The 22775-nt window shown below is 44.7% G+C and overlaps 2 protein-coding genes across 7 annotated transcripts in view; one reads left to right on the top strand and one right to left on the bottom strand.

The window, feature by feature from the left end:
* Nucleotides 1-3393: 3393 nt before the first annotated feature.
* SPACA9 (sperm acrosome associated 9) lies at nt 3394-10075 on the bottom strand. Of its 3 annotated transcripts, none has more exons than XM_076355562.1 (5): nt 10014-10075; nt 9163-9318; nt 6080-6282; nt 5078-5505; nt 3394-3587 (listed from the first exon to the last, which is right to left on the bottom strand). In XM_076355562.1, exons 2-4 carry the CDS (start codon nt 9304-9306, stop codon nt 5121-5123), a joined length of 732 nt encoding a protein of 243 aa, XP_076211677.1. In that variant the 5' UTR covers nt 9307-9318; nt 10014-10075; the 3' UTR covers nt 3394-3587; nt 5078-5120. The 3 variants fall into 3 exon arrangements, with proteins under 3 accessions (XP_076211677.1, XP_076211676.1, XP_076211675.1); XM_076355561.1 differs by lacking the exon at nt 3394-3587 and adding an exon at nt 3806-3864; XM_076355560.1 differs by lacking the exon at nt 3394-3587 and having other exon boundaries at nt 5052-5505.
* Nucleotides 10076-10376: 301 nt separating this feature from the next.
* The window catches only part of AK8 (adenylate kinase 8), a 71558-nt gene continuing 59159 nt past the window's right edge, over nt 10377-22775 (top strand). For 2 of the 4 annotated variants that reach the window (XM_076355541.1, XM_076355543.1), the window contains exons 1-4: nt 10377-10469; nt 13185-13269; nt 17260-17309; nt 18033-18146. In XM_076355541.1, coding sequence (XP_076211656.1) covers nt 10392-10469; nt 13185-13269; nt 17260-17309; nt 18033-18146 — 327 coding nt within the window. In that variant the 5' untranslated portion in view covers nt 10377-10391. Of the gene's footprint in view, nt 10470-11500; nt 11518-13184; nt 13270-15000; nt 15057-17259; nt 17310-18032; nt 18147-22775 lie in introns of those variants that run through there. The other 2 variants (XM_076355542.1, XM_076355544.1) reach the window with 2 other exon arrangements.

Genomic DNA, 22775 nt, shown 5'->3' with positions numbered 1-22775 from the left:
CTCTGTCTTAAATTCCCTGCAAGCCCACCTCTTTGGGACCGAGCTGTGCCGAGACAAGACATGCAGAAACAAGTCCAGTATCGAAGCATCTTCCAAGATCTGCATACGAGGGAGCAGATAAGTGGTTCTGCCCCGTTTTTGCAGGGGGTTCGTTGTGAGAAGCTCACTTTTCTGCGTGGAGCCAAAGCCTTTTTTTCTTCTGTGAAAAACAAACTCAACGACGATACGTGGGTGTAAGCCATAACTTAACTGCAAACAATGCGGTACCGCAAATCTGCACATCAGCTTTCTGAACGGCATTGTTCGTGTAGCCTAGAGACTACACGGCGGTCAGACAAATTAATAGCTGAAAATGTCGAAGACTTGTTTGCAGAGCTGGGGACGCTGTCAGAAGCTGGCTGGCTCGCTCTGTCCTGTCCACGTGCTTTTCTCTTCTGTCCCCTGCTCAAGAGTCACCGTGCGCGCAGGAGGACAGTTTCTCAAACCAAGGGGAACTTTGAGGCCATTTTACTGTAAGCTCCACCTAGTAGGTTAAGGTTCTTTTCTTCTGTTTTTGTCTTTTTTCCAGACCGGCACTTTCTTACTAGTTTTTGTTGGGGTGTTTTTTCCTGAAATAAATGAATATTTGAAAGGTGGCTCAAAGCAATTTAGAAATTCATACGTGAACCTCAGCATTCCAGTTAAGGACTGAGTATAGTTCTTAAATTTGAACAGCGTGTGCAAGAGGATGGCGCGAGTGCCATACAGTCTGTTTGTGAACACGCTTTGGCCGAGTAATGGTGTTTATGGAGAATTTTATGTAAAAGTTACCATAAACATCATCTTGGGGTCAGGTGATACAGAAAGTTGTCTTTGGGCCTTCTGCATTGGCATGAGTTCTACAGCTACAGCATGGCGTAAGTGAAACGAGAACAAAGCAGAAAGTGAATTTGACTTGCCCTTACCTTATTTTAAATCCATTTTGCATATCCCTTAACACGCTGAGCATTGAAAAGCTGCACTTGCTTATATAATAAACAATAATTAGACATATATTACCTACCGAAGTACATCCGTTAGGGTACAAAAGGAGAAAAATGAAGTACCTTCCTTACTAATGCCCAGTGGTATGTTTGGTAGTTCATAACCCAGCTGTAAGTAATAAACACGCAGTAGACACGAGGGAAGGAAATACTTCAAATTCAGGAAATGAAGTTATCTTTGCTGATTTGATCTTGATTTATTGGAACTCCTTAGCTGCTGGGGGCAATGGTGGATTTTAAAAGTAAGTGGTTACAAGACAGTTTAGAAAATCAGCAAGAGTTGAGTTACTTTTTTCATCTGTTCACAGAAGCAAGAGCTTTGCAAGTAAAGCTGGCCGGGCGTGCACGTAGGCTTTACTTTTCAGGCAAGACTTTTTTTCCAAATAATTTTGACTGACGGTCTTCATGATTCCAGCGTCTGTGAGCTTTACTCGGCTAAACCTTTTTTCCTGAGGTCCTCTTCAATCCACGCGCGCCCTCTCGTTCTGGGCTCACCGGCTGATCTTTAGTGTCAGCCAAGCTCTTCATGGCTTCCTCAAAGCGGTCTGGGCTCTCCCTCCCGGCGACGCGGCGCTTGGCCTTCAGCCGACCCAAGGCTCGGTCCAGGCTGGCTGCTCCGCCGCGGCCGGGAGCATTCGGAGCTGCGGTGGGGACGGGGCTGGCCTGGCGGCGGCGGCGCCCTTGTAAAGCGGCGGGATCGCCGGGCCGGGCGGGAAGAGCCGCTCGCCAACGCGGCGGGGAGCGGGCGGCCCCGCAGCCGCCCCTCGGGGAAACAGCGGGGGACGGTGCCGCGTTGCCGTAGCCCGTGGTTTCGCTGACGTGTAACAAACGTTACAAAGCCCCGTTAGGTGCGGGACTGTCGGCACTTCTTAAAAATTGCTTTTAAGAGCCTTCGCCCGCTGGACGCTAATGGAGGGGGGGGGGGGGGGGGGGCGCGGGCGGTGCGTTGGTGGGGCAGGGCGGGGAGCCCGGCCCCGGGGAGAGCCCGGCCCCGGGGAGAGCCCAGGCGGCGGTGGTCACACGGCGGTCCCGCAGCCGGGGCGGGCTCGCCCCCCCGCTCGCCCCGCCGCTCGCTGCCCCGCGTCCCGCGGCGTTTCCCGGTCGCGGCCACCAGAGGCCCCCCGAAGCCCGCCGCTTCGCTCCGCATCGGCTTTAACGACGTTTTCGGGACGCCGAGTTTCCCCTCTCCCTTGAATCGCCCCCTCTCGTCCCCTTGAGAGCCCACCGCCGTCCCTGACGCTTGATCTTAACGTCCCGGGGCCTGAGCTGCACCCCATCCTCTCCGGGCGCGAGGCGCTGGAACCAGACGCTTAACGTAGAGGATATCTTGGCCTGGTTACAGGTTGACAAAAGCCTGGTTTGACCCTTAGCTGAACCAAGGGGAGCACGGAGGTAATTTATAAGCCTACGGATGCCAGGATTCTCTTGAGATCCTCTACCACCGGCCCGTATCTTTATTTCAGTCTTTGAATGAAAAAGCAGCGTTTATTTCCCAGGCTGACCGACAGATCTCTAGGTAAGTCAGTTTGGTGCCCGGCCTGGTTTCTCAGTGCGTATCTTGGAATTTTATGCTCACAGAGGCTAAAGTAAAACTTTATTGCACTTCTGTGTTTGGCGTTTACATCCTGTTTATGTAAATTCTTCAAACAGCTTGATTTGTAGTAGAGAAAAACAATTCCTGCTGTATCTTTTTGTCTTTTGAAGTGTCCATCCGCTCTGGAAGAGGAGAACTTGTATGGAAATTAAGTAATTTGTCTAGATGTTTTTGTGAGACTTAACTTTGCAGTCTTCCAACAGATTCTGGTCATGTCATTGCCAAACCTCAGACTGCAAGTTTTACGCACTCATTTTTCTGCTCGCGCCTTCAAATTTTGGCTGCGTAAGACTGATTGAAAGGATAGGGCTAGGCTAGAAACTATTATTAAGGTTTGGGAACTGTGTTTCTTGCGCGTATCGCAACCCTCGTCAAGTCTGAACGGACAAGTGCGTTGGCATTTTGCAGAGCAGGGCTGGGGAGGTGGTAGGCAGGGTTTGATAGGACTGTTCTGACAAGCGATTTGTGCTGTGCTGTACCGCGGAAGCTGAAAGTGAACTACAAGCTGGAGGACAATTTTGGTCTCATCAGAGCCTGCGTGTTCAAATTTAAACTATACGACAGGGTGACGAAGGCTGGAAACAAGATCTGGGAATAGTGTCCTCGTGTCCCTAACACTCGTCATCGTTTAGTCCACATAGCGCGTGCTTGTTTTGAAAAACTTTCCAAGAGAGCAACTGTCGTCGGACACTCGTCTGCGACATGAAACACAACAGGGCAGCTGCGAGCAACTTGGATTCTTCTGCCTGAAGCTGCCTCTGCAACAGGGCTCGCAAATAAAGCCTGAGAGGGTGACGGTCACATTTAGCTGGCTGTGGCCCCGGTAGTGCCGAGGAGTCTCTGTGTGACCCTGGCAGGCTTCGTTACCGTTTTGAATTCACCGAGGTTCAATTCAGTTGGATCATGGTGTCTCCTAAAAATCGGCTTCTACTCCAGGGTGGGTAGATGTATTTGCGTTGCAGCACGTGTGGCTAGGGGAAGGGGAAAAGGTGCAAAAGAAGGTGGGGTTACGTGAGGAATACAAATGCTCCTGAAAATACTTCTCATTTCATCTGAGCTATCATTCCTTCCGATGCTCCCTCCTCTCTATTAGTTCTCCCTTCTTTTTTGGCTGCTTGTTGCCAAAATCTGGTCATCTAAAGGCAAAAGCTTTCTCACAATTTTAGCAAACTGAGCCAGGTATGCAAGGGGAAATTGTTTATTCAGGAGCGTCTTCCAGCAGGAAGCAAAGAACAGGAGCTAATTTGCCTGTGAGAGGGGAAAAGAGCAGTCAGATACAGGGAAGACACCGCATTATTGAGATCGTAAGTTTGTAGTTAACGGTGCTTGAATAAAAGCACCACCAAAAATGCAGATCAGCTCCAGAGAATGGGGAGAGCGTGGGACTCTGCTGACCCTCCCTAAGCAGGCTGGAAAGAAAGCTGTTTTCAGCACTAGTATAAAGTCACTGTGCTGGAATTGCGAAGTGCTGGTATAAAAGCAGCATGAGACTGTTTCAAATGCCTTGCAGCTTTAACGAACTAAGCCTCATAACCTCCTTGAAAGCTAGGCAAGCCAGATTCCCATCTCGAAAAAGGGAAAGCACAGGCATTTTAACTTGCAATTTGAAAAGGAATGATCTGAAAATGGCCACAGCTTTCTCACTCGCTCCGTTCCCACCAGATTCCCATGAATCACGTGGCCTGGAAATGACTTCGTTAGCTTTGCAGAGCTCTGGGGAGGACAGGGGTGTTTTATTCACGTTTGGATATTGCCAATACACCAAACTAAGTGCAAAATGAAGTTTGTCCTCCTTTGCACCTCTAGCTCTGACAGCAAAGGAGTCAAACAGGTGTAAGGGAAGATGTTCTGAGTGGTGTGTACTGGCAATGGTGTGAGAACCTGCAAGAAGGATGCCGCAGAGCACAGTTTTAGCTGCAGCTAAAGCGCGCTGACCTTTCCTGTAGCCAGTGGCACAGAAGGGAGACATCATTAGCGTCCTGTAGACTTTGATTCTTCGGTCCAAATAAGCAGGCAATTTCAATGGGGGTGAGGGAACTTTAGGGACAAGTCTAAATCTCAAACGCACATCTGAACCCAAAATGAGAGGCCTTTGCTGCTCTGCAACGTCCTTCAGACATGCAGGTTCTTCACACCTCCGGCTTCGGCGAGTGGGTGGGTGCAAGAAGTCTGAGAAAGTGTAAATTCCATTTCAAGTAGCTTGCCCAAGATTCGCATCTGAGCGATTAGAACCTGATTGCTCCCGACTATCCCCTGCTCTCACCCCAGTGCTGGTCAAAGGGACCAGCTGTAGTGCTACAGCTACTTCTGTTGGGATACGACTTTAAGGAGGAGAGTGGAAACATCAGCAGGGGAGAGAGTATGTACCTGTCCAAGGCTGGCTTACAGGGCTAACTCTTCAGAAAGTGGACTCAGATAGGAAAGATCTCTAGTAGTCATTTCACTGTCTTTAATCACCCACCTGATTAAAGGTGGTAAGCAGAAGATGCATGAACTTTGATCCTTTAAAAGGCGTGTCTACCTGGTGGTTTCCAGGGACCTTTAAGTTTCCCACTGTGATTTTCTGTGTCATTTAGGTTCTTCTTCCGGACATGCATACTCCCCTGCGCTTGTACGCCATCTTTGTTACTAGTTGAGGTTTGAGCTTCAGGGTGCACAGAAGGTGGTGTTTGGGAAATGGCTGCCCTAGCTGGTGCATCCTGGCGTGCCCTCTTCTCAGAGATAGCACTTCCACCACTCGTGTTACACAGCACGTGCCGTGGCAGCTTCTCAGTGTGGGTTACCCACTCCTTCACGCAGTCTAGAACGATGGGGATGAGGCTCACCACACCTCCATAATGATTCTTTGCTTCGTCACAGCTCAGGTGATTCACAACATCATGGGGGTATCTGTGGGGCAGAAGGAAACAATTGGCAGAGTAGTCCCAGGAATGCAGCCCTGGTGAGCCCACAGCGTCACCCCGAGACCCCCTGGGAAGAGCAGAAATGCACGGGCAGCCATTTCCCCAAAACAAAAAGGCACGGATAGAATTGCATCTTGAGACATGAGTCCTGCCAAACACTCCATCCTGGCTGCTGGGCTCGATCTGGAAGAGTTCAAGAGCACGTGCAGACACTTGCCCCGCAGAAATTAGCTACGTGCAGAGCAGGACTAGGAGGAAGGAGGAGGTAAACTGCCTCCCATTGCATGGGACTTCAGGGTACTAACCCGCCTGTATGTGCCCTTCCATGCACCAGTAAAAAGAATGAATAAACAAACAAAACCCCTTTTTGTGAATGGAGGCTGGCAGTGTTTTCCCAACAGCTGGAAGAGTAAACTGGCTGGCACCCGGTATCCTCACTAAAGCCAGAAGGATGTTGTAACAGAATTGATGGCAAAGTCAAGTGGGAATATGCATTCTTGGGACAGTCCCCCCGGCATTGACAATCGCCTCAAAGGAACTAAGCTGATGGAGAGACCTACTTAGCTCGGATGGTGCTCAGATCGTTGCTGTGGCTAAGGAGCAGCTTGCATCTCTCCAGAATGCCATTGGTTACGTTGTTACCGGAATGCACGGTTTCCAGCTTGTGGCAGAGCTTGCTTAGATCATTACAGATGTTTAGGAACATGTTCAGGATACGCCTGTCCGTGGAATTGTTACAGTGATGGTCCATGTAGGACTGTACCTGTACGTGGGGAAAGACAGGGTCACGCATGTTAAATTACATTGTGATAAGCTGCAAAGTTGCTTAGGTTAGTGACGAGAAGCTGCTTTCTCTTGTGACTCTGCAGGCATGAGCCACTGGGGAAACTGCAATACAGCGGCAGGTAGGAAGATTTCTAGAGCATGCCCGAGATGTTTGCTTGTCATTCACCATGACTGAAGAAGGCTGGGGTGACGGATCTGCTCGTCAGCACACCGGTGAGCCTTCCTCCCTCTTTGCAGAAGTGTAGGAATACCACGGCCAAACCCACAGCTCTGCTGCAAGCACCGCAGAAACAGGTTGAGTGTGAGCAGAGTTTTCCGTCTGCCCTGAGCAGGGCACCCTCTGCCACCGCCGTGGCTGCCCAGGCAGCGCGGGGTGGGAGGTGAGGGCAGCGACCAAACTGGGAATGGTTTGGAGGGACGTGTTTGCATCATGCATTCTTCGCGGTTCTTTATTTGGCACCAGTAGATGTGACTGCAAACGAAACCCATTTAACCTAAATTGTCCTTACTAACCTGTTACAGCAATGATATTCCCTATTCGCCTTGAGCGTTTTTGTTACTCAGAGTGAACGGCATTGCATGATGAAGCGTTATGCCAAGAGATTAAGTATCTTCTCCGAAGAAATTACAGGCACTTCAGGCACGAGTGGTCAGAATACAAAATACCGAGCGGCTGGTTGGCAGTCATAGCTGGACTCTAACACTTTCAGTGCTTTCTGTAAGATTTCAAGACAAGAACGAAGTAGCTGTTCCAACATCGGTACAGTTTCTGCATACAGAAAAGCCATGCTATGTGCTGGGGCAAATTCTCAGCAGGTTTGTAAGAAAAATAAAAAATGGCCCCTAAAGGTCCATTTCCACTACAGATTCCTCCCTCCACACTGTTCGCTGAGCATCGTGTCCTTGTGAGTGGCTGGATTTTTTATTGCTGCTGTGAGCAGAAATAGTCCTAAAGAGAATAGCATTTTAGCCTGGATGTTCACCGATGGGATACCAGGACTTCTTTTTGTCCACATCAACAACAGAGTTAATGCACCTGCGTAAGCAGGACGGGGACCAGGCCTGCAGGAACAACGGCTTGCAAGGGCTGCCCAGCGCTGCGTTAGCCAACTGCTGATGAGCAGCTGAGCTGCGGCCAGGGGAGTTCAGGGACAGCCCCTGCACTGGGCCGATGTCACGACCACAGCCAGGCTCTGCAGTGCGGGGACTCACTGGGTGATTTGAATCGCTGGCTGAAGCGATGACTGAGGAGCTTGTCTCACAAAACCACTTGGGATTTGACTTTACACCCTACTCCGTGTAGAAGCCTCTGAGGAGCTGTTGCCATTGCCTGACCGTGGTGTGCTCTTTGACCTTTCCGCCTTACTATGCTCTCCTCTTTTCTCTGAGAAACATCATCACTCCACACTAAAAATGCTACCACATACAGCTTTTAGGGGTTAGAAATGCAGCCATGTTCAAGTGCAATATCATTTTTTTCCGTAGTGTCTATGTTTACACGCAAAGAAAGCTGGCAGTCAAGTCAGCTGTAGGCTGAGACCACACATATTTCTGCATTTGTTGCTTTTATTCTTGTGCCCTCCCATGCAAAATTAAAAACAGAGTTGGGCTGATTCAGGAGCATGGTAGTGAAATAAAATGGATGTCTGGTTTTGTCCCCAGTGAACTTTCTTTGGTAGTGGTTCAGTTCCTGCACAACGTGTCGCCAGTATGTGCTGCACCAGTTGCTCCCTGTTCTCCCCAGTAACTTGCTCTTTTCCCTTTCCCGTCCTCCCCCTGGGGTGACGTGGTTGCACCCTCAGGGCTACCCGTGCAGTACAGCTTGCCACCACTAAGTTCACATGTTACTGTACCACAAACGATGCCATGGATCAATGTAATTGCTGCAGTCGTTACCTAGGAGGTTTCGCCCCCCACAACAAGCAGGCCTTCCACCTCGGCCAAGAAGCAGAGTCCAAGCTTGCTCAGTACCACTGAAGTATTGGCACTTTGAAAAACAGCGTAATGTTATACAAAATCTCAATGCCTATTTTTGGAAAAAAATGGTTTGGCATAATGTCTGTCAAGATCCTCTTCAATATTACGAGCAAAGCCCTTATATTAGAGAGAGTCAGCCCTTAGAAAAGACAACCAGCTCACTTCTGTGTCCTGATCCTAATAACAGCTTGGCTTTCACTCTGGCTTTGGCATCCGTCTGGGTTTTGTGCCTGGGTTCTGCTGTTTCACATCCACAATTCTAATTTTATTTAGATTTTTTCTTCTCCCTCCGTCTGCAGGTGGTCCAAGTTCTTTGCACTACTTAAAACATCCCACGTTATAAAAATTCCAAGACAATTCACTTACCAGCCCAGAAAACCCCTAGCCCACTTGGGACTTTCAGCCCTCAATCCATCATCCTACCTCTGTAACACAGCCATTATTTTTAATAAGCACTATAGAAAAATACAGCAGCACCAATACCAGGGGGAAGAGGCAAGCATGCTAGTTACTACAAGTTAAGGATTACAGATTCCATGTGTGGCTGGGGAAGGAGGGTTGGTTTGATTGTTTTCTTGTAGCCTGTATTTCTGGCTGTGCCTCAGCGGCGAAATGACGGTGTGAAACTAAATCATAAAGTGATGCTCAGCAATAAAATTCCTCCTCTGTAAATGGGAAGGCCTAACATAGGTATTTCTCTCCCCTACTTAATCTTGTGCCACTGGTTTGCAGAGTTATACACAAATGTCACTAGCGAGCTTTTGTGCATCTTCCCTTAGTAAAAGCACTTATTCATCCCTGAACCAGACCCAAGTGCGCGACAGCACTGCGCTGGTCCCTGTTCTCATCGGCAGAGAACTTTGTGCTGAATACTTTGTACCTGGCCGACGCTTGCCACGGGTCTGATCATGTCATGTGCATTCTCTCGGGTGCGTTGCAGTGCTCCGATGAAGGTAAACTGCTGCTGCAGGAAGAGCTTGTAGTTCTGCTCTATGTTTCTTAGAGCCTCCTTTACCTCATTCATGTTTTCCCCCTCCTGGATTTTGGGAGAGAAGGAGAGAAAGGAAGGTACTTTTTAGAAATGATGCAATTCTGCATACGTAACTCTATCGTTCACCCGCGTCGGAATCGTGTAGGTGAGTGGAAAACTTTAAAAAAGAAGAAAGAAGGAAAAAAAAGAGAAGATATATTGTGTCAAAGCTCTGCAGTCCCAGGGCCCCAAACAGTAAGTCAATGAGGTAGTAACGATGCTGCGAAAAGAGGTGGAGAACCCGGAGGGGACCACTGACAATCAGATGCCATAAACCCTAGTGGGTCTGTTGTAAACGTAATGGGGCGATGCATCAAACACAGCGCTGTGAAAGGACCGAAGGGAGAGATGGCTTCTCTTATCCGGCGTAAAACTATTGCCCAAGTGGCTTAAAAGCTCTAACGCTGAACGAAGCCAGCCCGGCAGGCAGCAGACCGCGGCGGAGCCGGGGCGGCCCGGGGCCGTGGTTGCCCCCCGTCCCCGCCCGCCCGAGGGGCGGCCTGCCAAGGGGGCCGACTTCTCCCAGCGTTGGCCTTGCGCTCTCGGGGAAGCCTTGCCTGCGGCCTCCCCGCTCCCCTCCCCGCCGGCCCGCCGGCCCCCCCGGGCCCCGTCCTGCCGCCCGGGGCCCCGCGCCGAGGGCGGGCCTCGCCCCCCGGCTCCCGCCCGCCCCCGGCAGCTCAGCGAGCCCGGCGGCTCCCTACCGGCCGGCGCAGCCCGGCGGGCGGGCAGGGAGAGGGGCCGGTGCGGGCGGCGGCTGACCGGGCTCCCCCGGGCGCCCCGGCATCTCCCGCCGCGCCGCCGTCGCCCCGGCAACCGCGCCGCCGTCGCCCCGGCAACCGCGCCGTCGTCGCCCCGGCAACCGCGCTGACGTCGCGCACCGCCTCCCCGCGGAGGCGGGGGGCGTCGCCGTTACATGACGTTGACCCCCCGTTGCCGCTAGCGAGGCCGTAGTCGCGCCCTCCCCCCCCCCACCCCCCCCCGCAGCGCGCTGAGTGGGGCGGGGCCTTTCCGCGTCGCGGGGTGATGACGTAGTCCTTAGCAACGCGGCGCCGCGGCGGGGCTGGTCGCTAGGGGCGGCCATGGACGCCCCCGCCCGGCCGTGGCCGCCGCCGGTGGGCGCCTACGCGGAGGAGCGGGAGCTCTTCCGGCTCCTGCAGGTGAACGGGCCGCGCCCGCCCCGGGGGCATCCGTGGGGACTTCCACCACACACACACCTTCTCCGGAGCGCGGGGGCGGCCTGGCGGGCCCGGGGGGGCGGTGAGGGGCACCCGCGACCGCCGGCCTGGCCCCGGGGGCGTCCCGGTTTCCTCACGGCCTCCGCCGGCGGCCAGGCGTCCCGCGGTGCTGCCCGGGGAGAGGCCCGAGCCCGGGGCGGCCCCGGGAAGGCTCGCCGGGGGGTCAGCGCCGCGGCCATTTCCCCCAGCGGCCGGTACCGGGCGCCTGTGGAGAGGCGCGGGCGGGTGTCCCCGCCTGAGGGAACGTGCACCGGCCGAGGCCGCTCTTAATTAACTAACTTATTTTAATAATAGCCTGGCAATTGCTAGGGTACACACGTGTCGGTTTTTTGCGGAAGAAAAAGTGGCAGCCTGTGGAAGAAAGCTGTTGGGTCCGTGAAAGGAAAGGCAGGCTTGGCAGGCCAGGGAGGAGGAGGAGGAGGAGGCGGCAGTGACTATGAAGCGCGGGAAAAACCGAGATGAAGGGCTTTGCCCTTCCCGAGACAGGGGCTGGTGAGGTAACGCGGGCGGTGCAGCCCGCTTTTCAGCGTTATCCGGTTAAAACTGTCTCTCCGTGCGTTCCTGCTGCTGTTGTGGCTTTTCTGTGGAGATGTGTGTCAAAAATAAAGAAAAAGAAGTACACTTCTAGCATCGTTGTGATTTCAGTAAATAGCAAGATTTACTTGCTAAGGTTGCCCTGCCTCAGAGAAAGGTATGTTTTGTTCTGTAAGTTTGGAAAAAGCCCTTTTGTCGAGCACGGGGAGGTTTCCGCGAGGGACTAAACATTCTGGTGCTGTTCTGTTCTGAGAACTTGCTGGAGAGACTCCCCCTGTGCACCGGTGCTAACTCTTCTCATAACTCGAATTTGTATGTTACAAGGCCTTCTTACTTTTTCAAATCTCACTGGAAAACACACAAATGCTTATTTTTCTTTCTTTTTTCTCCTCTCTTCTTTTTTTTCATGTAACTTCAAGGCCATTTAGTATGACTGGTATGGCATAATATTTGTGGGGTTTTTATGGAAATACTGTGTTTTGCACGCCATGAGGCATTGAATGCAGCTGTGGGTCCTCATCATACATCATCATATGGGATTTACTCAGAGTGTTGTTTCATGCTTCGATTGTGTTGTAGCATCATAATGGTACAAACAAACGCAGCTTGAAATTATTGTCCTAAACTTAAGCATTTACAAAACCCAAAATGTGAAACCTAAAACATGAGACCCAAACCGTGAACCTCCCCCAGAGATTAACAGAACTGCTCGTGTAAAATTAAGCTGAGAACTGAATAGAATGAAGCATGCGTGTAGGTGCTGGCAGGACTTGGGCACGAAGTAGTGAAAGTATCAGTCATCGTCAGCCTGAACAATTTTGAATCGTAGTAAGACCAAATTTTCTATGTTTGTTATTTTTAAAGCTGCTGATAATTGTAGTGTCCAATTCCGATTTCTTAGTTTAATTAAGTGTTGCTGGAAAGTAATAATTTTTACATTAACTTCCAATAAAAATACAAATTTTTATACTTTATGCTATGTGCTACCCAGACCTTGAAGCATCGGAACGTGCATGTGAAACAGTTCATAAACAAAATTGAGTGTTTTAATTATTCTAATGAAGTGGGTGAAGCAGAAAAGGAAAATAGGCCACTCTAATGAAAGACAATCAATGGGTTAGAGTATAAAATATTATGGAATATACAGACTTTATGGCATTTACTTGCAAATATTAAAGCGTTATGACTGATTTTTAGAAAAGGACACCCTATTCCTGTGTGAGCATTTCAGTAGGTAATCTAAGTCAGAACATTAGTTGCTGTTTGATGTTTAGTTTTAATTACAGAATTCTTGGCTGTGCTGAAATGTCTTGTAAGAAAATCTATGGAGTTAGTGTTTCTCAGTGTTATTCCTTTCTCTGCCTGTAAAGCTGCAATCCTCGCTGAAATCAGCGGAAGATCCCCACTGCTATCGGTGGGAGCTGACGCAAGGCCCTGTATAACCTCAAACATTTAATATGAAAATGAGCTCCAAAATAGACATTCAAGGAAATGCTTTAAGCCTTTTTTTTTTTTTTTCTTCCCCCTCCTTACTTTTCACGTGGAGGGAAGACTAGTACAGTTACAAAAGTGAGATGGCTGCTTTTGTGGCTTTGATCGGTTGCTGGTTTTGTGTGTTTTCTGCAGGTCTTGTCTGTTCCGCAGTCCTTTAGGCTAGTCGGAAACTTGTGGGAATGTGCTTGAGAAAGAGGTTTAACTTGCCCCGCAGAGATACTAATTTAAGTTGACTCTGTTTTCAAAACTCCTTGTATGGTTTTTATGTCAATGCTGACTCAACCATTATCAACAACAGACTCAAGCTGGTCTATATGATACATATAGACACCAGACCATTCTGTTGTCTATATGTATCATAAATAAGCTAAAGCAAATAGGTTATTTTTGTTTATTGGCAATTTGCTGACCATGCTTCACTTCAGTTTTTCAGCATATAAAAAAGGTTTCATAGTCTCAATTTTGTCTATGAAAGGGGCCTTAAAAAAAATGAATAAGCATTTATAAACGCTTTAAGATCCTCACTGTAACATTGCTGTAAAAATGCAATATATCATGACTGCATAGCTATGTTAAATTTTCCTCTAACTTTGTCCTATTTATTTTCAGAACATGCTTGAAGAACTATTAATTCATAAGCCAGATGATCCCATTCAGTATATGATAAACCATTTAAAGCAAAACAACGATGACGGTAAGTGAAAACTGAGACACCATAAATAGTTCAATCCCTTATTTGTAAACAGCTGTTTGAAAGCTGCGCTTCAGTTGGCAAATGATGGATAAAACTTTTCAGACTGTGTCTTGAGGGGGGAGGAAAAAAAAAGAAAAAGGTGAGCGTTTTGGAATAGTTATAGGTAAGATGCCTTTAATTTCTTTTTTTAGTGGGTAATCTAATAAAAAATGCACTTTAACAGTTATAACAATGAAACCCTCTAAGGGAATAACAAAGAGTTCTAGTGTATCAATTATTAATGCGTTCTGTGCCCCATCTGATATTTCCTGTTGTCTTTAAGCTCGCTAATTACTCCTTTTGTCAGGTGTAAATTTGGTTTCCTATTCTACCTGGGCTGGCAGATTCTCTGGTTTTTGATTAGTTAGTTACTAGCTGCTGTTAATGAGTTCCACTGCTCAGTGGCATCTCAGATGAAGGAACAGTGAGCATGCCTACTTGTATGTATAACAAAACCTGGTAAATTGAATAGGAAGTCTGTATTCTGCACAATAAAAGCATGTACACTCAATCAAACTATTTGATTTACAAACTGTTCACCCTTAGGCAGATTATATTTGGATATGCACAACTGAACTATAATTTTTGTTCTGCATGAGCTGTCAGGGATAGCTGGTGTCATGTTGCTTTGATGTTTCTTTAAAACCATAGTAAACCATTATGAAAGTTCTGCTGCAGCATCGATGAAATTATTATCACTAGAGGTGCTGTGAGCTCATAGTGGTGGTGATCAGATGGATGTTGATTGAAATGCTGCTAAATATAAAAAAAAAAAAAAATCAAATCCTGCCAATTGTGTCCAGCCTTTTCTGATGCGGGCAGCATGAGTAATCAATCTGTTTTATAGACCCATGGAAAATATGCAGAAGAATTTCATGCGGTTTGATAGAATGCTGATAAAATTTCTTCATGTTGAGCTAACATTTGTCCTTAAGCCCCACAGTATTATTTGAACAGAATTAGGCAGGTTTCCATTTCATGACTTCAGTACTTAGAGGCTAAAGATAGAACTACAGCAGTTGTTTGTCGAAGGAAAAATGCTGTCTGGTTTTGGTCTGGAAAAACCTATTAAGAAAGGGAAGGAACTCCAATTAAAATTAAAGCCTAAATGTTGTTTTAAGAATAAATTATGTGGAAAATAATGTAACAAATTTGTAGCAGAGTTGATTTTACTTTTTGATCATGGCGGAAGGTGCTGACTATTTAGAAGGAAAAAAAAAACCTTATTAGAGCCATCAGTAAAGTGATGAATTTTCATGATCTTGCCTTGCTAGACAGTTTTAGCCCTAGAGAAAATTTCAAACAGAGATGTGTGGAAAAGAAGCATTGCATCTATCCCAGGTGTGAAGTTAGAAAACCTTTTTAATTAATAATAGGATCTAAAGTACTCTTAAAAATATAAACAAGTCTAATGATGATTATAGCTTACAACTGTCTTGAAAATCTTGTAGGTCAAATGTGTGGCTAAGCGTTTGTGCTTAAGGCTCTGTACTATTGTTCTTTCATCTGATCCTTCTAAAAACCTTAAAGAACCATATGAAGACTGATAATTCTTTCATATACAAAGATGCTAGTTTCCTACATTGTATCTTGGTTTGTGCTAATAAAAAAAGCTTTCAGGATCCAAGTGGCATTTCTGTGAATTCTTCCTTTACAGTCAAACCTCTGAAGAAATGTAAAAACGTTCTGCAAGAATGTTCATCATGTACTGTGTGCTTTTCCTGTTTGACAAAGGATTTCTCTTACAAGTTAAGCAAATTTTGTTACATTAATATTAATCATAGAACCTTTTGGACTTAAATGGAACTCAGTGAGTCCAGTTGCTCCAGGATTAATTTTGTTATTACTAAAATCATTGTTGAATGTTAAAGCTTACTTTACTTGGAAGAGTTAATCCTGTAACATCTCATCAAGACTAAACATGGAATGAAATATGGTTTGTTACTGAAGAAAAAGGCATTTTTCTAGATTTTCCTGACGTCGTTTAGCTGCTGCTTCAGACCTCCTGTATTAAATACTATTTGCTGATTGGAGGGGGTTAAACATTACATACAGTGGTGTCCTGGTTGTGCCCTTGTGTCATATGTTTAGGGAGAATGCTTTAGAGGAGTCTTACAAGTGTGCAAATGAGTAAATCAGTGAATCACACTGCCCCATCTGCTGCCAGCCACTAAGCAGAGAGAAAAACAGATTTAGTACAAAGTGAGCATTTACAGTAGCCCTGGGCAATATTAAAGCATGATATGGTGTATATAATGGTATGTTTCGTTTTTTATCAAACGTTTGTCCAAGAAAGCTGTGTATTAAAGCTTCAATACCTAAGGGTTTTCTTGTGAATTTTAAATCATGCTCCTAGTTAAACCTCAAAAGGATCTGTGGATGGAAAGGTTTTTTGATTTTCTTTGAAGTGGTTTGAAGAAGTTGATTAGTGTTGGCACCCGAGCACTCTTTTATGACGCTGTTTATAAATAATTCCTAAGTACCGGGCTGGAGTTTCAAGGTGTTAGATTAAAAAAAAAAAACCCTAGGATTTAATCACATTACATTTGAAAGAAATTAGGTGATAAAAACAGCTGATGTATCCTTTTAAAGTATTTTTCTACATTGTGTACTAGTTCTGTTGCACTTGCAAGAACCAATAAGGGGGGAGTTTTTCTTAAACCTTCCAAGTCAGATAACTTTGTAAAGATGAATCTGTAATTTGGGTTTCATGTATGTTTAAAAATTGCACCTGCCCAATAACTGTTAAGTGCATGGAAGGCCTCATAAAAATACACTTCACATCCTTCCCTGTCTGCTGCCATCAGACACTGTATCTCCCTTGGTTATAAAGAGCTGAAGAGGTTTTTGGGTGAGTAGATTCCCTCCTCTGTTTTGACCTATGTTACTCCCAGTTAATACTCATCAGTACCTTCTGTATATAGTGTGGTTTGGTTGGGTTTTTTTCCTGAGGTTTAGGGGAAAAAACATCAAAGATGTTAATATAAAGTGACAGCTCAAGGGATTGCAGCCCAAGGTGTGCTCATGAAAAAGTCCCAAATACTTTTTCCTAAGAGTTACTCCATTTTCCCTTGTTTGTCTTGCCTCTAATTCATTCCCGATGAAGCGTACAATGGTAATGCCTGTTGTGTTGTCTGTACGCATTAGATTAAGAATTCCTCAGAACCGGGATGCATTTTTCCCACCTTGCCCCCTCAGGGAAAGGAGAGGGACGTGCAGTAGAGGAACGCAAGATACAGAGACGAAGAAAATTACTTTTAATGACGACTAGAAAAATTGAAGGTAGCTGTCGAAAAGGGTAGAGAGAGTGCTTAATTTTGCAATATCTGAATCTTCTCTGAATCCTGACACAACCTATTTACATGAAACTAAAAAGTGAAATTGCATTTTTTGTGACGAGAGCCAAAAGGTTTGCCAAAGTAAAAAGTATTTTTACTGCCATACTGTGTAAGAGAAATGAGAGATGATCTCAAGAACTCCCATCCAATCTCAACCATTCTATGATTATAATAATAGTAACTTTTAAATAGTCTTGTCCTGCATGTACAAGCTAAAATATTTTTTCATCACAAAATGTGTTAGGTCTAAATCAATGTTTTGGGAATGAAAGTCAAACTCAGATAAGGAAATGTTCATATCTTATGCCTGGTTCACCCACTAAACTATCCATGTGTTTAAATTGATTGATATATATGCTTAAGTGGCATGTTTAGTCAGAGTATTAATCTTATTGACCATGGAGATTAAAGGAGGACCCAGCTGTCACTGACTTAGCGTTTCCCCTTTTTTTCCCCAGTGGAGCCCAATCATGAAGTCTCCATTCAGGCAGATTTCCAACTGAAATACTTGTTTCATTGTGATTACATTTATTTTATGCAATGCGATAGTGGGAAAACTGGTGGGGGGTTTTGCTGTTCTGTATCTTGACATTCACGTATTCTTGTTTCATAGCTCCAAGAATTTGTGTGCTTGGTCCATCTGCTTCTGGGAAGACTACAGTTGTAAGTATGCTACCTTCAACGTTATAATACTGTCCAGTTACCTTTTTACTTTCTACTGGGATCAGCACTTCTGATAATTTTATTCTGAGAAAATAATTTTCAGAATCAACAAAGTGATAGAAGAGCACAGGACGAGTCGAAGGGTGGCGTTCCTAAGGGGTATGCCTGTATATTACGCTACAGGTTAAATGGCAATGTTCAAGTGAGCTCTGCGAGAACTCGCTCAGATAGTGGCAGTGATACTGCTGTAATGCAGCAGAATTCCGCCTGCCTTTTTTTCCCCAGCTTTTTAGCAGGATTAATTAACCTGAGAGGAGTACTACAGTTACACGTTTGTGGTATTCCCATATTGTGGATTGCTTCATTTGCATGGCCAGTTGTCTGTCATGTCCACTGGTACTGCTTAATTGAAAATGTCAGGGGTATTTGAACCACAGAGAAAGCTGACCACAGAAACTTTGCAGATGATGGTGGTGTATGCATGCTAGGAAGAATGCTTTCTTCTTTAAAATCTGTGTTGTAGTACAGTAGATGAAAAAGACCTTATTCAAAGCTGTAGACTCTTGAACATCTTTATAAGAAACTGCTTAAAGTTACACATATAGTCTGTTTACTTAAATGAAGGCGAGGAAAACACTCTCTGTCTTTCTGCAGCCTTCTGAAAAAATGCTTCATTTTCTTTCCAAATATTTCGACCTGTATTTTTTTTTCTTCTTCCCCCAGGCAATGTGGCTTTGTAAACACTTGGATGCCATACGTGTATCTCGGGAGACTTTGTTATTCAAGGAAATATTAGCGCTGACAAAAGAAGCAAAGGCCTATAAAGAAAGAAAACAGGTGTGTAAGAGGGTATAATAATAGTAGTTCTCATGTCACAGAAGAGGAATTATATGGCATTCCCATGATTTCTACTGCTATGAATTGAGCAATCAGAGTAAATATTCTTATATCTATGGTGGTTTGTACATTGGTTTGTGTATATGTAGATACAGGGTCTTTCAGAGAAGAAGGGTAACCTCTCCTAGATAAGAAGATATGAACAAAGATAAAAATGTGTCAGGGCGTAGAATAAGGGCAGGAGAGGAAGACAGTGTAAAGAAATGGAGGTCTTGAAAACATTAACCTTAGACATGAGCAACAGAATTGAGATAAGTCCAGGTATGCACAATACAATTTAAAGAATGGTTCATTATATCATTAAACAAAGCGTCTTCTATTTCAGCATGTTTGGTAATCTCAGTAAAATAAGCATTAATCTCTGAGGTCTCCTTTGGTACAAAATGCTCTGGAAAATATGTATACAAAGAACTTTTTTTGATCTGACAGAGCTACTTAGTTGTGCAAGCTTGATTTCTCTGTAGTATGACACAAATAACTTACTTGGTGCATTAACTCAAAAGCAGTATGACAATCCAGTCAGTTATTGAAAACCCTGGAAGCTCTCAAGCTGAGGCAATAGCAGCCGACTCAGGAGATCGTTCAGTTCTTGGGTTGACGCGCTCTATCCAACTCTGAGTACCCGGTTTGCTCCAGACAGGTTTTTAAATCCAGTCATGCTTCGTTGTGGGCCTCCTAACTAATGTTCAGAGGAGTTGGTCGGAAGAACTTTTTTTTCCAGATGTCATGACTCACAGGATTAGTTGATCAGCAATGTAGTTGTCTTGTTATTAAAGGCTAGTGACAAGTGGGTCGGGAAAATATGTTGAATGAAAGAATATCCTGAATACACAGAAGCATCTCTGCTTCTGATTCCTGCCCTTTTAGCTGATTCCGTTCTCCAGGCGTCAGGGTGTTCCATGAGTAATAGGATGGAAGAAGTCTGGTTTTCTGTGACTCTGTCTAGCAAGTCCACTAGTTTAAGCTTCTCCTTTCTCCCTCGTCACCTATTTTCATAAAAATTGAAGAAATTTCATTTCTGTGAGAATTCTACGCTGCTGCTACATTTGATTGAAATTGGCCAACAGACTCATAATTTGCTGAGATGGTAGATGGTGTGATACATAGATTAATTTTTTTTCCTTAGAGAATTAGGCTGACGATAGGGTAGTGTTTATTACACTGAATTAGTGAATGAAGTTTGGAGATGCCTCGAGTAATATACTTAAAGATCTGAGAGGAAAGAGTTCATTGAACTCACTGAACTTACTGGCAAAAAGGTTTGCTTTTGGCTGAGATGATAAAAATGATTCTTATTGAGAATATGTACTTTGAAATCTTCGTTCTAATTATTAAAGATTGTTTTGCTAGATTCATAAATTTCAACTTAGAGGGGGGGAATTTAAAACAAAAATTCCCTTTGGTTTAATTACTGTAATTATTAACATATTTCAGACTATACAGATGCACTTTCAAGGGTGTCCTTTTGGGCTTATTTGATTTAAAAAGATGGATGGTGTGGAAGATGAAAGTCAAAAATGTCAAGGCTAATCAGGTAGTAAGGAGTGCCCGAAGAGCAGAATCTGGTGGTGGTTTAGTACCGTGCAGTTTGCCTTTGTTTTTGAGATGTTAGATCCTAGAAGAACGTTTTCATTAAATCATTTCTTTTGTTCTTTCATGAGAGTTTGATTCTTCAAATGTAACTCCTAAAACTAGGAGGGAACTCCTTGCTTCCTCTTAATCAACGCAAGCTTTACAATGACTTGAGATGACAACTTGGCTACATTTTAAGAGCTGTATTTTCCCTTACTGATTCATGTCTGCAGGCTAAATCTACTTTTGCCGTAACTGACCCCTGGTTCTGCTGAAGCAAGTGGTAAACTTGACTCCTCTAGCATGCATAACATCCATTAGCACTAATAGGGTTTGAATGTCTATTGATGAACAGAACAATAGCTGTTTATGCTGTCTTTGATACAACCAGGGCATTAAAAAGTTGTAGTCCTGGCCAAAGCAATTTAATAAATGGAAAGAGGAAAAGCAGGAACTAAGACTGTGTTTTTGAAAGTCTGGTGTGAAGATCCTGTAACGCAATTTAATGTTGTTAGAGGACCGTTTCATGCGTATAAGGTTACTGTGCCTAAATTAACCCCAGTGCCAAAGGTCATTCATTTTTAGGTCAGTAGGCCAATGTTACTAGATCTGGACAAACGCTGCAAAAAGGTCCGCAAATGTTTGTTCACATATTTTACTTACTTATCTTTAGGCAAGCTTTCATCTCTTTTGTGTTCGCTTCCAGGGAACATTGAAGCATTTGAGTTTTCCTGGCACAAGAATTCATGGAAGGTGTATTTAAAATATGTGATTATTCTCCGAAGCTCAATTTTTAAAGTTGGACATGCAATCATTCACTAACACACACCTGGCCACTTACTAATGAGCACAGCTCAGGTAGTGAATTTTAAATATTGACTGTTCAAAGCAAAATGTGATCATTCTGCATGTAAAAATATTCCCAAAAAGTCAAATATTTTTGAATATTCAATAAATTTGAAGAACCACGAGCTATCAATAAATATTCCATGAACAGAAAAAGCGGCTACATTTTTTGATAAATCATTGCAAATTATTCCCTCATCTCTAGTTATTATAATGTTAATAGGAAGCACCTTCAGGTTTTTCCTATAGTGTAGTTTAATGATGAGCTATTGCACGTTTCACTTTCTCTGTTAACTGGATAAAATAACAAGTTGAAACAACTGTGGTAATTGTGGGCTTATGGGATGGGTGTGCTCTTAATGCTATGCTAAATTGCAGTTAAGGTGTTTGCATACTACGTAATGACTTAAAACTACTGTACAGTTGCATCATATCCCCGTGCTTTTTAAGAAGAAATATAATAGAAGAGAGGAAAACCGAAGGCGTCCTTATCTATGCATGTTCAGCATTCTAATCTATTTCAGGACAAGCCACTACGAAGGAACAAATAGGAGCTGTTCCAGTCTTGTGTATACATAAAAAAAACCCAGCCTTTCATGTGTATTTATCTGAACAAGCTAAATCTAAACATTCATGATTTTCAAAATACTAAACCAAATTTCTTCAAACTTGACTGCTTTTTCTCTCTGAGGTGCAAACTATAAAGCAAACTAAATCAGAAGTTTTTAGCTGTAGCTGTTTTCAGGACAAATACATCCAAATCTTCCAATGGAAATGTCTAGGGAAAGTGCTCCCTCCACCCCGGCAACGAAAAGCGTAGCAGTTTTGTGAAAAGATTGTAAAAACATGGCTCTGAGTAGATCAGGCATGTAAGATGAAATATGATGTCCCTGAAATAACATGGAATGTTTAAAATTAATCGGGGAATTAGTACAGTTTTTCAGCAGTATGGAAATGGTGATTAAACCAGTGTGTATAGAAAAGTGGTCTGAACGTAAAATACCATGGCTTTTGGAAGGTTTAACAATTCAAGCAGCAGGTCTTTCCATTCACTAAACTGGATGTTGGGACAGGCTCAGAGTGCCTTAGGTAAGATACAGTTCTGCAGTTAACAAATGTATGTGTGTCACTGTCCATTATTGCAGATTTCTGGGAGGTGAAGTCCGATCTACCAGGCTCATGATAAATTTATGTGAGTGTTTATGAGAGAGAAATTATAAATGTGCTATCTGATATGTATCAAATATAATGATTTGTGGTTGAATAATTAGGCATTCTACAAGCAACCTATTGAAAATGATTTTGTAGGCCACTGCTCAGTAGGAGGAAAACTGACCAGGAAATGAGACTGGAATTGAGCCACAGAGAGCAGAAGGAACTAAAACACCGAAATACCCGCATGTGTGTCCTTGATTGTTTTTGTGCAATAAACCCTGCTCAAAAGAGAGGACTAAGAATACCATTGCACTGAAAGAAGTTAGTATAATTTTGGTTTAAATTGGTTTGGCAAGGCTTAGCAGAGTGGACCCCCAGCAGTCGCTAGCCTGTCTTGACGTGACACATCAAAGAAGTAAGCAAGACGCTAGCTGTTTCTGATAACAGCGTGGTGCACCTTTGGAAGGTGACAGACTCAAAGCCGCAGACCCAGGCTGCAGCAGCGAGAGGCTGCAGGAGGCTTTGACGCACCACCCTATGGGACCTGCTGACTTTCAAGAAACACAGCAATTTCTTTCCCTTTTTCTCTTTTACCTGCTTGAATGTTGCCTTATGAATGGCTGATATGGGGAAAGGCACTGAGAACTGGGGACAGCAGAGATAAATAAAACGAGGAAACCCACTGCCTGACTGGGCCACCTTGTCCATTCTGCAGCCAGCCGAGGACTGGTCTCTTTTGTGTATTCTGGAGTGCTTGCTCCACTCTAGTGTAAAGTGACTTGTGTGGTAGCGTTTCCACCACTCCTGGTGAAATTGTTTCATGTTCTAATGAAGAAGATTGTTGTGAAATCTTTCCGCATAGTTAGTCACATTTTCATTACATCTATCTACATTCTTTAGTATAACGTAAACCTGCAGAAATACTCCTTTTTTATGATTATGCCCTTCAGACTGTTTGGTTAGAAAAAGAGATGGGAACCCACAATATATGGAACT

This window comes from Aptenodytes patagonicus, chromosome 18, assembly GCF_965638725.1.
Source record: "Aptenodytes patagonicus chromosome 18, bAptPat1.pri.cur, whole genome shotgun sequence".
NCBI classification, from domain to species: domain Eukaryota; kingdom Metazoa; phylum Chordata; class Aves; order Sphenisciformes; family Spheniscidae; genus Aptenodytes; species Aptenodytes patagonicus.
This window is presented reverse-complemented; position numbering and strand designations above follow the sequence as displayed.